This window comes from Dama dama, chromosome 33, assembly GCF_033118175.1.
Source record: "Dama dama isolate Ldn47 chromosome 33, ASM3311817v1, whole genome shotgun sequence".
NCBI lineage: Eukaryota > Metazoa > Chordata > Mammalia > Artiodactyla > Cervidae > Dama > Dama dama.
This window is the reverse complement of record NC_083713.1, coordinates 11,195,891-11,211,030: the sequence shown is the minus strand read 5'-3', so window position 1 is coordinate 11,211,030 and position 15,140 is coordinate 11,195,891. Positions and strand designations below refer to the sequence as shown.

General features: G+C 38.4%; 1 protein-coding gene across 1 annotated transcript in view; it reads left to right on the top strand.

Moving 5' to 3' along the window:
- The window catches only part of COL3A1 (collagen type III alpha 1 chain), a 39,763-nt gene extending 30,642 nt beyond the window's left edge, over positions 1-9,121 (top strand). The window contains exons 38-51 of the mRNA XM_061135309.1: positions 75-128; positions 327-488; positions 604-711; positions 1,685-1,792; positions 2,628-2,681; positions 2,802-2,909; positions 3,396-3,449; positions 3,835-3,942; positions 4,238-4,291; positions 4,388-4,495; positions 5,441-5,738; positions 6,415-6,602; positions 6,974-7,216; positions 8,011-9,121. Coding sequence (XP_060991292.1) covers positions 75-128; positions 327-488; positions 604-711; positions 1,685-1,792; positions 2,628-2,681; positions 2,802-2,909; positions 3,396-3,449; positions 3,835-3,942; positions 4,238-4,291; positions 4,388-4,495; positions 5,441-5,738; positions 6,415-6,602; positions 6,974-7,216; positions 8,011-8,157 — 1,794 coding nt within the window. The 3' untranslated portion in view covers positions 8,158-9,121. The remainder of the gene's footprint in view (positions 1-74; positions 129-326; positions 489-603; positions 712-1,684; positions 1,793-2,627; positions 2,682-2,801; positions 2,910-3,395; positions 3,450-3,834; positions 3,943-4,237; positions 4,292-4,387; positions 4,496-5,440; positions 5,739-6,414; positions 6,603-6,973; positions 7,217-8,010) is intronic.
- Positions 9,122-15,140: the final 6,019 nt, after the last annotated feature.

The following is a 15,140-nucleotide window of genomic DNA, read 5'->3' as shown; positions in this document are numbered from 1 at the left end:
ATATTTGTTTTTAGTGGTTAATTAGTTGTTCTCCTTGATTTTTGACATTCAAAAGTATATTTATCATCTTGCAGGGTGCTGCTGGCTTCCCAGGTGGTCGTGGTCCTCCTGGTCCTCCTGGCAGTAATGTAAGTACTTTTTAAAGTAATTTTAAGCCATATATTCCATAAAGAGTACTCATGTATGCATAGGATGAGAAACTTATTCACTGCAACTTCTCTTTTTATTAAATCGCATATAAAATTATTTGAATCCAAGTGAAAGAGGGAAGAAAAAAATGTACTTTTTCATTATAAAATATTCAAATATCAAACATTTCTTTGTAGGGTAACCCAGGCCCCCCTGGCGCCAGCGGTCCTCCCGGCAAAGATGGTCCCCCAGGCCCCCCTGGTAGCAGCGGTGCTCCTGGCAGCCCCGGGATCTCTGGACCAAAGGGTGATGCTGGCCAACCAGGGGAGAAGGGGGCACCTGGCGCCCAGGGCCCTCCGGTGAGTGCTTTCTTTGCTCTATTGATTAACAACAGTTTTATTTTCAACCACAAATCAATAGAGGAAAACACAGTCACACGAAGAGTAACCGAGATTTCGTTATCCGTCACAATAGGGAGCTCCGGGCCCACTTGGAATTGCAGGAGTTACTGGAGCACGAGGCCTTGCAGGCCCACCAGGCATGCCAGGTGCTAGGGGCAGCCCCGGCCCACAGGGCATCAAGGTGAGTGCAGCTATCTTTCGCTGGCCTTTGTTTCCTTTGTGAAGTCTGATAGTCTTCAGACATCACATAACCATGGGAAGTATGTAACGAACAAGTTTTCCTGTAATTAGATATAAATTCTTGATATTTTCAGTTTCAGGAAGCATGCGTATTATTAAAAGGCTCTGGAATCCAAAAACAATGCACATCATAGACCAACTGTGAACACCATCACAAATAGATTGATATCACAGGAAATATCTTGTCATCTCAAATACCTCTGTTAGGAAACTTGTCAGCATTCTTCCATTTGCTGACTGTCAGTCTTGAAGGGGAAAATAATATCAGCTTGTAGACCTCTGATTCCTTTAATTGATACCAATTATCCATCAACTCAATTCATTTTATTCTCCTGACTTTCTTTCACTGATACTTCTATAACATCCTAGTGCTTAGCGTCTTAAATATCCATTTAGCAAATAGGGTAATAAAATTGTATTTTATTGGGGCTCACATTTGACACTTTGAGCACCCTTTTAAACTGAAAGTCATATAATACTGTAGTGAAATTACAATATAACATTTAAGTCTATTCGATTTATATGAACATATCCAATAAATGTATATTCTTTAAATAGAGCCAAATATTTGATATATCCTAATTCTAATGGGCACCATAAACCTCTGATTTCATGATGAATAATCATTATTTTTTTCTTACAATAGCCATGTCTACTTATGCACCTCATTTTAGGATGTATTCTAATATGATCAACGTAATTACTCAGGCATCCAGGTTCATTGGACAAGTTAGAAAATACAAGGAGTTTGTTCCCCAAAGCATTTTTTCTCTGACAGGGATAGTTTTAGGAACAAATTCAATAAGAATTGAATAATACAAAGTTCGTCCCTGGAAAACGAAGACATCTAAAAGTATCATATTAATTGATTTCCTAGAAAGAAGTATGGATTTCTTTTATTTCTTTGTACACAGGGTGAAAATGGTAAACCAGGACCTAGTGGTCAAAATGGAGAACGTGGTCCTCCTGGCCCCCAGGGTCTTCCTGGTCTGGCTGGGACAGCTGGTGAACCTGGAAGAGATGTAAGTACTCGTTCTCAGAAAACATCCAAGAAGTCACGTTGTTGTTCAGTAGCTAAGTCATGTCTGACTCGGAGACCCCGTGGACTGCAGCACATCAGGCTTCCCTGTCCTTCACCATCATCTGGAGTTTTCTCAAGTTCATTTCCATTGAGTCAGTAATGCCATCCAATCCTCTCATCCTCTGTCATCGCCTTCTCCTCCTGCCTTCAATAACTTATTTAAGCAAGGGTCAAATTAGCCTTACGTGGGTCTAAAAGTGTAAATATTGCCACATGTCAAAGTTCACCTTCTTTCTCTAGTAAGAGATATTCTTTCTATTACAATTTATTACAACACAACCTTAACTGTTCATGTTCATTAATATTTACGCAGTGAATGATCATTAATGGAGAAGGATATGATCTTTAGCTAAATAAACAAAAGAGTTGGAGATAGGGAGAGCCCCAGTTTACAGAATTCCTTCTGGGTAAAAATATTCTGCATATTATTTGTGATTAGTGTTTCTTAAATTGTAGATTTTCATTATCCGCTTAAATTACTGTGTGTCAAGCTTTTATTCATTACCTCTCTCCTAAGAACCCTTTTTCGTTTCCTAGTCACTTCTCTCTCTCAACCTGTGAAACTGTAGTGCCACGGTGTACTGCATCTCTATGTAGGGCATTGTCAGCCCTTGCAGGGCCACACCCATTGTCATGTCTAAGATTTTTCACTCCCGAGAACCAATTTTTACTCTCTTTAGGAATGATATTTTACCCACTGAGAATGCATGGCTTCAATGGTATGTAAATAGTTCCAAAAAATTTGATTTCTTTTCTTATTTTTTTTCTTTAACCAGGGAAACCCTGGATCAGATGGTCTGCCAGGCCGAGATGGAGCTCCAGGTACCAAGGTATAACAAACACAAGTACAAAAAATTTTTTTTGTAGGTTTTAATTATACCTTTTAATAGACGTAATTCGAGCAATAACTGCTGATCAGATCGATTTTGGAACTGTGAACTTGTCCGCAGGGCGACCGTGGTGAAAACGGCTCTCCTGGTGCCCCTGGAGCTCCTGGTCACCCAGGCCCTCCTGGTCCTGTCGGTCCAGCTGGAAAGAACGGTGACAGAGGAGAAACTGTGAGTGCTAATGAACACCATCTTTCCTTATTTATCCATTTTCCGCGCTAAAGAACTCAGCAGATAGAAGAGAGAATGTCACATCCGCCAACCAAAAGATCTACTCCCATTTGTTTTACAATTTTGTATGCTAGTCATTCCTTAGACAACTGTGGTGACAAAGATATACAAGAAGTTTCTGACAGTAGTCAATGAAGAATTCATTTTTTAAATTCAAAACGGTATTAATCACACCAAGGGTATATCCGCTTGGTCAACATACAATTGAAATAACAGGATGGTCTCAGTTTTCCTGTTTAGACGCCGAGGTAAAGCTATAAACAGGTTAAGGGTTTGTAAGGAAAAAGGAATACTAAGTTTCAGAAATATCAGCAAGCATACCACTATTCTCTCCCAATGAAAAGATTAGCATTTAAATAAAACAAATCTATATCAAAAGATAAACACCTCCCCCTGTGTTTGTCTGTTTGTTTATTTTTATTTTAGGGCCCTGCTGGTCCCGCTGGAGCCCCAGGCCCTGCCGGATCAAGAGGCGCTCCCGTAAGTTTTTTTGTTTGTTTGTTGTCTATTTTAACTAATTCTATGGTGTAGAAAAGTCTATTTTCCAGCATGTTCAGGAAAAAGGGATGAATAAATACATAACTATGGAACCAAATTTAAACTTTCCTTTGATGAAACAGAAAGCAATTTAGGATCTAAAATGTCCTTGGGGCTATGGGTATACATGGGAATTACTGGGGCTCTGTACAATTCTTAGTCCAAAATCCAAACAACCACAACAGTTTGTATAGTTGCATGTTTGCCATGTCTGTCAATGGGACTTCTAGCTTGTAGAATATTATAAAATGGACTTAATTGTCATAAGCTCTAACTTGTTTTTCCAATGTGTGTGTGCATGATCCTAATTTGAGATGTGTTTGTAAAGGGTCCCCAAGGCCCACGTGGTGACAAAGGTGAAACCGGTGAACGTGGTGCTAACGGCATCAAAGGACATCGCGGATTCCCTGGTAACCCAGGAGCCCCCGGATCTCCAGTAAGTGCATCCACTTTGTTAGAAAGTCCTCTTAATGCATTTTCGCTGATGAGATAGGCAAACCTTAGAGATCAATAATAGAAAAATGTTCATCTCTGAAAGCCTATGCTACAAGAGATTAGAAATCAATTTAAGGACTTATTTGAAACAGTAGTTGGCATGAGACAATGGGGAGAATAAGGAAAAAGAACTCATGTTTTATCTTGAGCCTCAAGTTTCTTGATCTGACTGTGAAAATACAGTTTCCTGAGCTTTTAAAAAGGCATCACTCAAATTCACCTTCCTTTCCTTTCAGGGTCCCGCCGGTCACCAAGGTGCAGTTGGCAGTCCAGGCCCTGCAGGCCCCAGAGTATGTACAAGAGAGAGATATTGGAAGTTCCATGTTTTAAAATTTTTGCACTGCAGAGAAGTATTCTAACATTGTGATATCATGATCATTTCTTAGGGACCTGTTGGACCCAGCGGGCCCCCTGGCAAGGATGGAACAAGCGGACACCCTGGTCCCATTGGACCACCAGGGCCTCGAGGTAACAGAGGTGAAAGAGGATCTGAGGTAAGACATTACTTATAAACATGTGTATTTAATTGGCTATAATCTGCACATTTTCAGAAGCACTTTGCCATATTTTAAAACTGAGATAGCGAGTAAAACACAATACAATTACCAAACATAATTTTGGAGCTGAACAATGACTTTCGGACATTCTCCACCACATGAAAACTTTCTCCATCACACTGCCAACAACAGGGAGAAAAAAAGAAAACCTTCCTTACAGTTTGGTCAGATAACAGTTATATCAAAATAAAAACATAGCTCAGTTAATAAAAAGAACTCTGCCAGTGCTGATCTCATATTAGAGAGCTCACAACTATGATCACCATAATGACAGGTTTAAAGTACTGATTCATTCCACTGCTCAAACAGCTTCAATGATTATTCCTGTTTTGCTGCTTACACCATCATTTCTAATACATTCTATCCCACACTTTTGGGGTAAATGGAAGAAAAACTATTATCCCCACAAGTTACACAATTAAACACAAAGTTTGTGTTTATTTGTGGTTAACCCCAAACCACAAGGTTAATGATAAATCTGGGGTCAGAATCTAGGTTTCCTGATCATAACTCCTCTGACATGTCAGCCTTAGAATTGCTCGCATCTTAGAATAAAACATGATAGAGTAAAATCTGTGATCTAACCCCACTTCTTCCGATACAGTAGAGCACAGTAAACTTCATAATAATGGGTTATAGTTATAAATTGGTTAATATTCTATCAAAAAGCAACCCAAGTAAACTTGCATAGAAATAATTATGCTGAGACAATGTATTAATTCTTCGTAAGACATTTTCTTGGGCTAGCAATGTATTTTTTCAGTGGATACCAAACAAGTTCACATCAACAACATTATGTTCTTACACATCAATGTGTGTGTTCTCACACATCAGTGACGTTAGTTCTTGCACGTCGGTGACGTATGTTCTTGCTCCTTCTAGGGCTCCCCGGGCCACCCAGGACAACCAGGTCCTCCTGGGCCTCCTGGGGCCCCTGGTCCATGTTGTGGTGGTGCTGGGGTCGCTGCCATCGCTGGCATTGGAGGCGAAAAAGCTGGTGGTTTTGCCCCGTATTATGGAGATGAGCCGATGGATTTCAAAATCAACACCGATGAGATTATGACCTCACTCAAATCAGTCAATGGACAAATAGAAAGCCTCATTAGTCCTGACGGTTCCCGTAAAAACCCCGCTCGGAACTGCAGAGACCTGAAATTCTGCCATCCGGAACTCCAGAGTGGTATGTTGGGGAAACTTTCACACTCATAGCAACAAGATAACAGAGAAAACTGCCTGTATTCAAATTTAGGGAAAAGGAAAATTTTACTGTGACTAGAAGATATTATATAGCGGGAATAATGCTTAAATAGTGTTAGTTGAATTGCAACTCCTTGATGTTGTAAGAAAACGTGAATTTGTAGGTGTGCTTGAATGGTAACATAAATTCAAAATATTCCAATAAAGTAAAATTTAAAGACAATTTTGTAGAAATTTTAAAACAAATCATGTTTGGGCACATTTCTTCATATCATCACAAAGTTATTTGAGTTATAAACAACATATATCACTATGTTCTCAGGATCAAATATTTATAATTTGATGCAGGCATAATTTGCAATTTAATCATTGTAGCCTATATTCATTGAAACAGTTTTTATAATAATCTAATTACTAAATTTTTCAAATTAAGAAACTATCTAAAAGTTCCTCTATTACGCTACACTAAAAGTAGAAATATGTAAAATACAAGTACATCGGCAGTCAACATTGTGAATGCCTCAGTCAGTCACTCCAGCTGTGTCAGATTCCTTGCAATTGGAAGGACTATAGTATGAATGCCTTACAAAATCATTTTTGCCCAAATCCTATTACTGGACTTTATAACTAATTCTGTTGTCCTTTTTGTGATTATCCAGGAGAATATTGGGTTGATCCTAACCAAGGTTGCAAATTGGATGCTATTAAAGTCTACTGTAACATGGAAACTGGGGAAACGTGCATAAATGCCAGTCCTCTGACTATCCCACGGAAGAACTGGTGGACAGATTCTAGTGCTGAGAAGAAACACGTTTGGTTTGGAGAGTCCATGGAGGGTGGTTTTCAGGTAAGAAAAGATATGCCATTTTTCTTCAACTGATTTATCTTTGCTTCCCTAATTTTTTGTTCCTCCCATTTGTTCATCACAAAGCAAAGATAGTTAATAAATAGAAAAGTGCAAGAGATTGTATATACTCAGGTAGCTATTATAACTTGTTTCTCAAGCTAAATTAGATTAAATGATTCTTAATACACAATCACCTTTCTTTCAAATTTAAGATCTTCTTTACTCTGACATTATGTGTTATACATGCAATTAAAAGTCATAGATAAAATACATAAACAATTTACATTATAGTGACATTACTCCCTGTATAAATCCATTAGATATAATAGCAGCTAAAATGTTTGATCAGCTTTATTTGTTCCCTACCACAGTTTAGCTATGGCAATCCTGAACTTCCCGAAGATGTCCTTGATGTCCAGCTGGCGTTCCTCCGACTTCTCTCCAGCCGAGCCTCTCAGAACATCACATATCACTGCAAGAATAGCATTGCATACATGGATCATGCCAGTGGGAATGTAAAGAAAGCCTTGAGGCTGATGGGGTCAAACGAAGGTGAATTCAAGGCTGAAGGAAATAGCAAATTCACATACACAGTTCTGGAGGATGGTTGCACGGTAAGTATCAGCATTTTTATAAGCTTGCCTTATGATGAGCTCAGCTTGCTCATTTAATCATGCTATTTTTAAAATAAGGAAGAAAAATAATGAGTGTGAACAAAAGGTGGCATTCAGTGTGAGTTATGTTGAATACTGATTCATTCCAGGGAAGGTTAAATATCACAAACAATGAGTTTATCTTCTCAACCTCCAGGTGAAAACTAGTTGCTGTGAAAGCAATTGAAATTTAAACCCATGATGTAAACTTTATCAGATAATTTAGATGGCTACTATCCATTCTACATAACTGCCATCATATGATCTCAATCTAAAATCTGTTTCTAATTTTAAAGGTTACTTTAAACCAACCCTTTATTATTATAATTTATAAACAGAAGGAGAATTCACTCCTAATATTAATAATATCTCACAAGTTCCAATGTAAGAGACCTATCTACTTCTTAGTAAACTAGCTCTCTACCTGGTAGCAATGATCGGAACTAAGGTTTCTGAGAAGGCACTGGCCTGTGGCAGTCTCCCTGTTGGGTTTACCCTGAAGTACTGTAAGGCCTTTGGTTAATGATATGGTTTACCTGCTGGGAGGATTATCACTTTGAACTGGAGCAAGTCTCATATGTATAGAAGATAACATCGCAAATTGCTAACTCCCTTTAAGCATAATATTTAATATTATTATTTAATATTTAATATTATTTAATATTCAAGCAAAATATTTTTAAAACTTCATCAGAAAAATTAAGTAATTATAATGTCATTGTCACTTACATTTTTTATTTGCTCTTTTTTTACAGAAACACACTGGGGAATGGGGCAAAACAGTCTTCCAATATCAAACACGCAAGGCCGTCAGACTACCTATCATAGATATTGCACCCTATGATGTCGGTGGTCCTGATCAAGAATTTGGTGCGGACATTGGCCCTGTTTGCTTTTTATAAACCAAACTCTATCCAAAGTCCCAGAAAAAAGCTTCACACTCCATATGTGTTCCTTTTGTTCTAATCTTGTCAGCCAGTACAAGTGACCAAGTTCCAGTTATTTATTTCCAAAATTTTGGGGAAAAAAGTGTAATTTGACCAAAAAAGGATATTTGTGTTTGCTCTTACACCAAATACAGTTCAAATGCTTATTGTTCTATTTTTTTACCAATTTCAATTTCAAAATGTCTCAATGGTGCTATAATAAATAAACTTCAACACTCTTCCAATAACACTGCGTTACATTCTTTGAATCCTAGCCCATTTTCAGAGCAATGATGGTGCTTACCATTAAAAGATTACCTTTCTTCTGAAACAGTCAAACAAGAAATTAGAAAAGAACTTCCTGTTTCAACTACCTCAACCTGGTCAGAAACACAAATGAATTCTGTAAGTCCCGGAAGATGAAAAAAATTCTTATAAAATGCCAAAGCTTATAAACTTCACTGATTAAGTTCCTAAAATATTGGTTTAAAAAAAAAGTAGAATGTAGTGCAAGAATTTAAAGAAATCGTTTTGAAGCCATAATTAATCTTTGAATATCAACTGCTTTTAAAGGTGCTTTTCTTTTTTCTGGTCATTGCTGGTCAAGTTTACCAATATTTGGCAAGTCTTTAAAGACACATGGTCTGGTGCTAATGTACTTTCACTTTTAAAACTCTAGGTCAGAATTGTTGCCTTGCATTCAAAACATAGATGCCACCATCTGTACTTGTCTCCTGTCAAAAGTGTTTCCTGGTGTATCACTGCAGGAGACACTTTCCCTGCATCCTGTGAAAGTCAACAACAACAAAAAACTAAATAAAGGGGCTGCTTTTGTCACAGTAACACAGAGAATGTGTTGAAATTAAACTTTGTAAGCTTGTATGTGGTTGTTGATCTTTTTTTCTGACAGACACCCATAATAAAAGATCATAATAAAACATTCCTGGTTTTTGTCAACTTTTCATACACATATGTTTGCACTCAGGAACTCCAGTGATTTTTCCTGGAAAAAGCATATAGAGTCTTAGCTCTCTTGCTTAATAATGCAATAATGCTCCTTCAGGAATATGAGATAATATAACTCATGATGGAAAGAGAAATAATGCTCAATGGGGTATCTTGCAAATTTTTAGATCATACTTAGTAGAACTCCTTGGGACATGTTCAAAACCGAGGGCTTCTATTTGACACAATTCCTGGAAATAGTAACATGGTAAATTAGCAAGTCCCTAAAGTGGAAGTAATAAAGGAGGAAATTTCTGGTAATTTAGAAGAAAGTAAGCTGGGTTTAGCAAAACAGACTTTAATATTGAGAATAATTGCAAGGTTAGACCTTTTCTACCTCTTCTAAACACCACCTCATTGCAGTCATGGGTCAGGGCAATGCAAGTTATTAATTTTCTCCACCAAGTTATTAATTTTTTAGCTACTGTAAATAATAGTAGTACCATCTTACATACCTTAATTTATAGTTTGAAATGTATTCACTCTATGATTAATAATAATATTTTCAAAAATAAAAATTCCATCAATCATATGTCACCACTCTTTGTCCACATATCATCCTCCAAGCTCAGCTCAATTCAGTTCAGTTCAGTCACTCAATTATGTCCTACTCTTTGTGACCCCATGGACTGCAGCACGCCAGTCCATCACCAACTCCCAGAGCTTGCTCAAACTCATGTCCATAGAGTCAGTGATGCCATCCAACCATTTCATCCTCTGTCGTCCACTCCACCTCTCCCCCTCAATCTTTCCTAGCATCAGGGTCTTTTCCAATGAGCCAGTTTTCATCAGGTGGAGTTTAAGCTTCAGCGTCAGTCAGTCCTTCCAATGAATATTCAGGACTGATTTCCTTTAGGATTGATTGGTTTGATCTCCTTGCAGTCCAAGGGATTCTCAAGAGTCTTCTCCAAGACCAGATCAAAAGCATCAGTTCTTTGGTGCTCAGCTTTCTTTATAGTCCAACTTTCACATCCATACATGACTTCTGGGAAAATCATAGCTTTAACTAGATGGACATTTGTCTGCCAAGTAATGTCTCTGCTTTTTATGAAGGTTGGTCATAGCTTTTCTTTCAAGGAGCAAATGTCTTTTAATTTCATGGTTGCAGTCAACATTTGCAGTGATTTTGGAGCCCCCCAAAATAAGGTCTGTCACTGTTTCCATTGTTTCTCCATCTATTTGCCATGAAGTGATGGGACCAGATGCCATAATCTTCGTTTTTTGAAGAGTTAGTTGATTAGCAAACTTAATTTTTTATGCAACTTTAATTCTTTCATGTCTTGCCATGTAACATGGCATATTTCCAGGATCCAGGGCTTACGATATGGATACACTTAGGAGCTATTCCGTCTACTTGAAAAGCAATACACACAAGTAAGAAGAATGATGGTGGTCATAGCTGTAGTCAGGGCAGCAACAGCCAGGTTCCTAGAAGAACTTGGGCAGTAGAGACAGAAATGGCAGCCAGTGTCCAGTTCTTTGGTTTCACCAGGCTGCTTCTGGGGTGTGATTCTGAAGATGGCTCTGAATGTCAACATCCTCTTCATGTTTGTTCATTTTATGAACCTGGGTTCTATAGCTTTCTCTGAATTTTCCCAAACTTCAAATAAAAGCTATAAATTACATTTCTACTTAAATCAGTCAAAGTTGTTTTAGTTTTTGCAACTAAGAATCCTGACTGGACTAGCAATTGATAACAGAAGTGATGGCAGGGAGCGGGAAAACGGAAAGTTCGGGGATCAAATGTTTGTACTGGTTAGGGATTAATGTAAGAAAATCCAGGTTGTATCCTGGGATGAGAAGTCAGTGGCCCATGGGAATAGGATTTATCATCTCTGATTACCTGGAGTGATTTGCACTTTGAAGCCAAGGCTTAAGAAGATGAATGGCCTCTGCTATACAACAGTATATTTAAATTTCATGAGAAAGTGCAGGACTTATGGGGGTATGACTGTTTTTCTAGTGATGCACAGAAAAAGAATGGTAAATTCAAATCCCTAACTTCCTGACTCAAGGTGCAGAAAGAAAAGCTATAGACTTTCTCTGTACTACAATAAAGACAAATTAAAATGTATTTTAGAACCCATCCCTTTGTAGAAGTCTGAGATAACTGAAAGGCAAATATAAATCAAAATTCTGCAGATCACAAAACTTCACCATAAATCTAAATGGATTTTCTGATTAACTGTTTGATCGTTGTGTAATTGGGAAATAAGGGGACCCCAGGAATTTGCATGGGGTTAATGCTCTTCAAACATTCCTGTTTCACATTAAATTTCTCTAGCCTTCTAAAATAAGACCTTTTATTTCCTGTCTGGTAATAATTCTGCTTCTCTTGAAACACAAGATGCCTATGAGAAAAGACCAGTTCTCCCCAAACCTCACTTCCACCACTGCTTATTGTCTCCAGATTTATAACTAAAGTCAGATTCCAGAATGCTTCGGGGGGTAACAATCAAAAGGCCAACCTCAGGAGGAGGCTTACACATAAAAGAATGGAAGAATTTAGCTAATTAATGTTGTCTAAAATTTGAGCCATATGTGTGGAAGCGTGTGGTGAGGTTACTAGACAAAGGAGAATTGTGCGATTCAGGTCAGACAAAATTTATCAATATGTCAGGGTAACAGAGAGTTCTAGGAAGATTATGATTATGAATATGGCTGGTTGACTGAACCAGGCCTCAGTGACAGCGCAAAGTAAATGAATTTGAGATATCAAATTGGCAAAAGGAGACTGCAACTCAAAACTAAGACAGAATTTTGGAATAGTTTATCATCTGTAATATACCATTCACCTTCAAATTTATGTTCTCAGGGTGGACCACCAAGGTCTTGAGAAATGAAAGGCAAGTGTGGGACAACACCCTTGAAAACCTTCTTGTAAGAGTGTCTTTAGTCTGGAAATGGAAGCAGAAAAAACCCAGCTGACATAAACTTCTTGGAGCTTAAGTTTCAATAGAGATGACAGAATTACATAAATTTCAATAGAGTTGACAGGATTACATTCCAAAGGCATCTCTAGATTACCAGAAACAAAGTGAGAATTGTAAGAGACAGCAGGGTGGCATGGTTTAAAAAAAAAAAAAAGTCTAATTCCGAAATGTCTTTGGTGTTGGCTAATTTATAATTATAGCCTATTTGATAGGCCCTATTAGATGGGCTGCCTGGGGCAGTTTTACTTAGTTTTTTATAAACAAAAAAATTCAAAAAATGGCCAAAAAATCAGTGGAGGTGAAAAAAGAGCTTAGCTGAGCAACCACCCAGGCCATAGTACTTTCACCCAATTCCCAGACTATGAGTTCATAGACCAGCACCTTCAGTGAAGAAATTCAGTGCTTTGAAGGCTGTCCTGTGCAGAAATGACATAGATACTGGGCAATTACCGTAGGCCAAGCACCATTCTAGTCACTTTAAACATTAATATCACTCACTTCAATATCCTGTGGGGCTTATTATCTTCATATTAACCAAAAAGGGAAAATAAGGCATGAGATTTTGGTAATTGCCCAAGTTCACCTTGTTAGTAAGAGGGAGGGCTAAGATTTTAACTCAAACAATATAACTTAGAACTAAAATTCTAACCATGTAAATAAACATGTTTACTAAAATGTTTATTATAAAATGCTTATTAAACTGTTTCTACAAAAGAAATCTAAGCTACCACGTTATAGACACACTAGGGAAATAAAATGCAATTCTTGAAAGAAATTACTGAAGAGTAATTATAAATCATCACCAATTCCTAGGTATTCAGAATGTCACTCTCAGCTTGAGTTGGGATTTTGATTATGTACATCCAGGATGCTGCTAATTCATGCTTACTTCATATGAGCATGCATTTATTTAGTAAGCTACTTGGTCATCTACTGTGTACCATTCATTGAGAAAATATCTTACTGTAAGTGAATTTCCTACCTTACTTGACCATCCCTCCTCTATCTCTTCTTCCTCTATCCAATCACTAGAGTGGATTAGTCACTCTAGTATCTCTCCCTGACAGTCTTATCTATTTCCACATCTTTAGTTATCACTTCCATTGAAGATAGTCCACAATCTATATCTGCATTTCATGGAACTAAAGACCATTTAGTTTATGGTCTAACTAAGATCCCCACTAAGTTTTCAAATATTTTTCATGAGACAAGCAATATACTTGAAGATCTTGAAGGTCACTCCAAGTAGTATGTGGTAAGGCACTTCAGTTGTGTCTGACTCTTTGTGACCCTATGGACCATAGGTTGCCAGGCTCCTCTGTCCATGGGAATTCTCCAGGCAAGAACACTGGAATGGGTTGCCATGCCTCCTCCAAGGGAACTTCTCAACCCAGGGATCAAACCTTCATCTGTCTCCTGCCTTTGACAGGTGGGTTCTTTACCACTAGCACCACCTGGGAAGCCCCCATTCCAAGCAGAGTGAACAGCAGTTGCAAAAGCCTTGAGAGAGGGATGTTCCTGGTGGGTTCAAAGAAGAGCAAAGGCAGCATGTTTGAGGCAGAGTGAGCACGTGGGAGACTAGTACAAGAAAAGATGACAGAAATAGTGAGGGAGTGACTTCCCTGGTGTTCTCGTGATTAAGAATCTGCCTTGCAATGCAGGAGGTGCAGGTTCGATCCTTGGTCTACAATTTAAGATCTCACATTCCACAGGGCAACTGCGCCAGTAGGCCACAACTAGAGAGCCTGCATACCACTAGAAAAGATCCCGCATGCCACAACTAAGTCAAATAAACAAGACTTAGTGACAGAAACAGATCGTATGGCATAATATAGGAAGGGTGACCAAAGGTCTAGGTTTGCCTGGGAAGGCTCCAGTGTATGTGGATTCTTTTTATGTTTCATAGCATTGAGGATTTGGGAACTCTCATAAGTATTCTGATTTGATAACATTATGTGACCACCCTACTTTCATTTGGCTGCTGTGAGGATTTTTGCCTTTGCTCTCAGTGAGATTAGGAGCCATTGAGCAAGTGGATGACACAATTTGGCTTATAGGTTTAGAATGTTGCTGCATCTGCTCTCTTGAGATAACAGCATGTTGGAGCAGAATCTATGAGAATAATTGGGAGTCTAATGCAATAGTCTGGGCCAAGGATCATGGTAACCTCCACCAGGATGGTAATAGTGGAAGTGATGAAAAGTAGTTGAGTTATGGATCTATTTTGAATACAGAGGCAACAGGCAGTGCTAAAAAATTGGAAGTTTGGTCTAAGACAGTGAGAGATGCCAATCATGAATTCAGAAGTTTTGGCCTGAGAAACTTGGAGGTTTGCTAATAGCTACAATTGAATACCCGAACAACAAGATGGATGAGATTATCAAGGTGAAAGATTTGAGAAGATAAAAGAGTTTACAGGGCTTCCATCCATATCTCAGTCAGTAAAGAATCTGCCTGCAAGGCAGGAGACCCAGGTCTGAGGCCTGCGTCAGGAAGATCCCCTGGAGAAGGAAATGGCAACCCACTCCAGTATTGCTGCCTGGAGAATCCCATGGACAGAGGAGTCTGGCAGGCTACAGTCCATGGGGTCGCAAGAGTTGGACACAACTTAGCAACTAAACCACCACAAAAGAGTTAACAAGACAGGGCATGTTAAATTATAATGCCTGTCAATCACCTAAGTAAATTTGATGAGTTAGAAATTATATATAAATCTAAAGGTTAGAGGAAAGGTCCAAGTTAGAGAAATAAATTTAGGAATTTCAGCATATGCATGGTTTCTATATCTATGGAAGTGAGTGCAGTCATAAAGTAATTGAGTGTGGAAAGATAGGAGAACCTAAAACTGAACCCCGGGATACAGGAGTATCTTCTGGCTAGAGAAGGGAGGGTGAAGCAGCTAAGGAGATGGAGTGGGAATGAAGGGAAAGCAGGAAAGTGTAATGATCTAGGTGTCAAGTGAATAAAGATGTTTGTTGCTTTAATTTTAGAATTATAGCATTTCAAGAGGATAAGGAAACT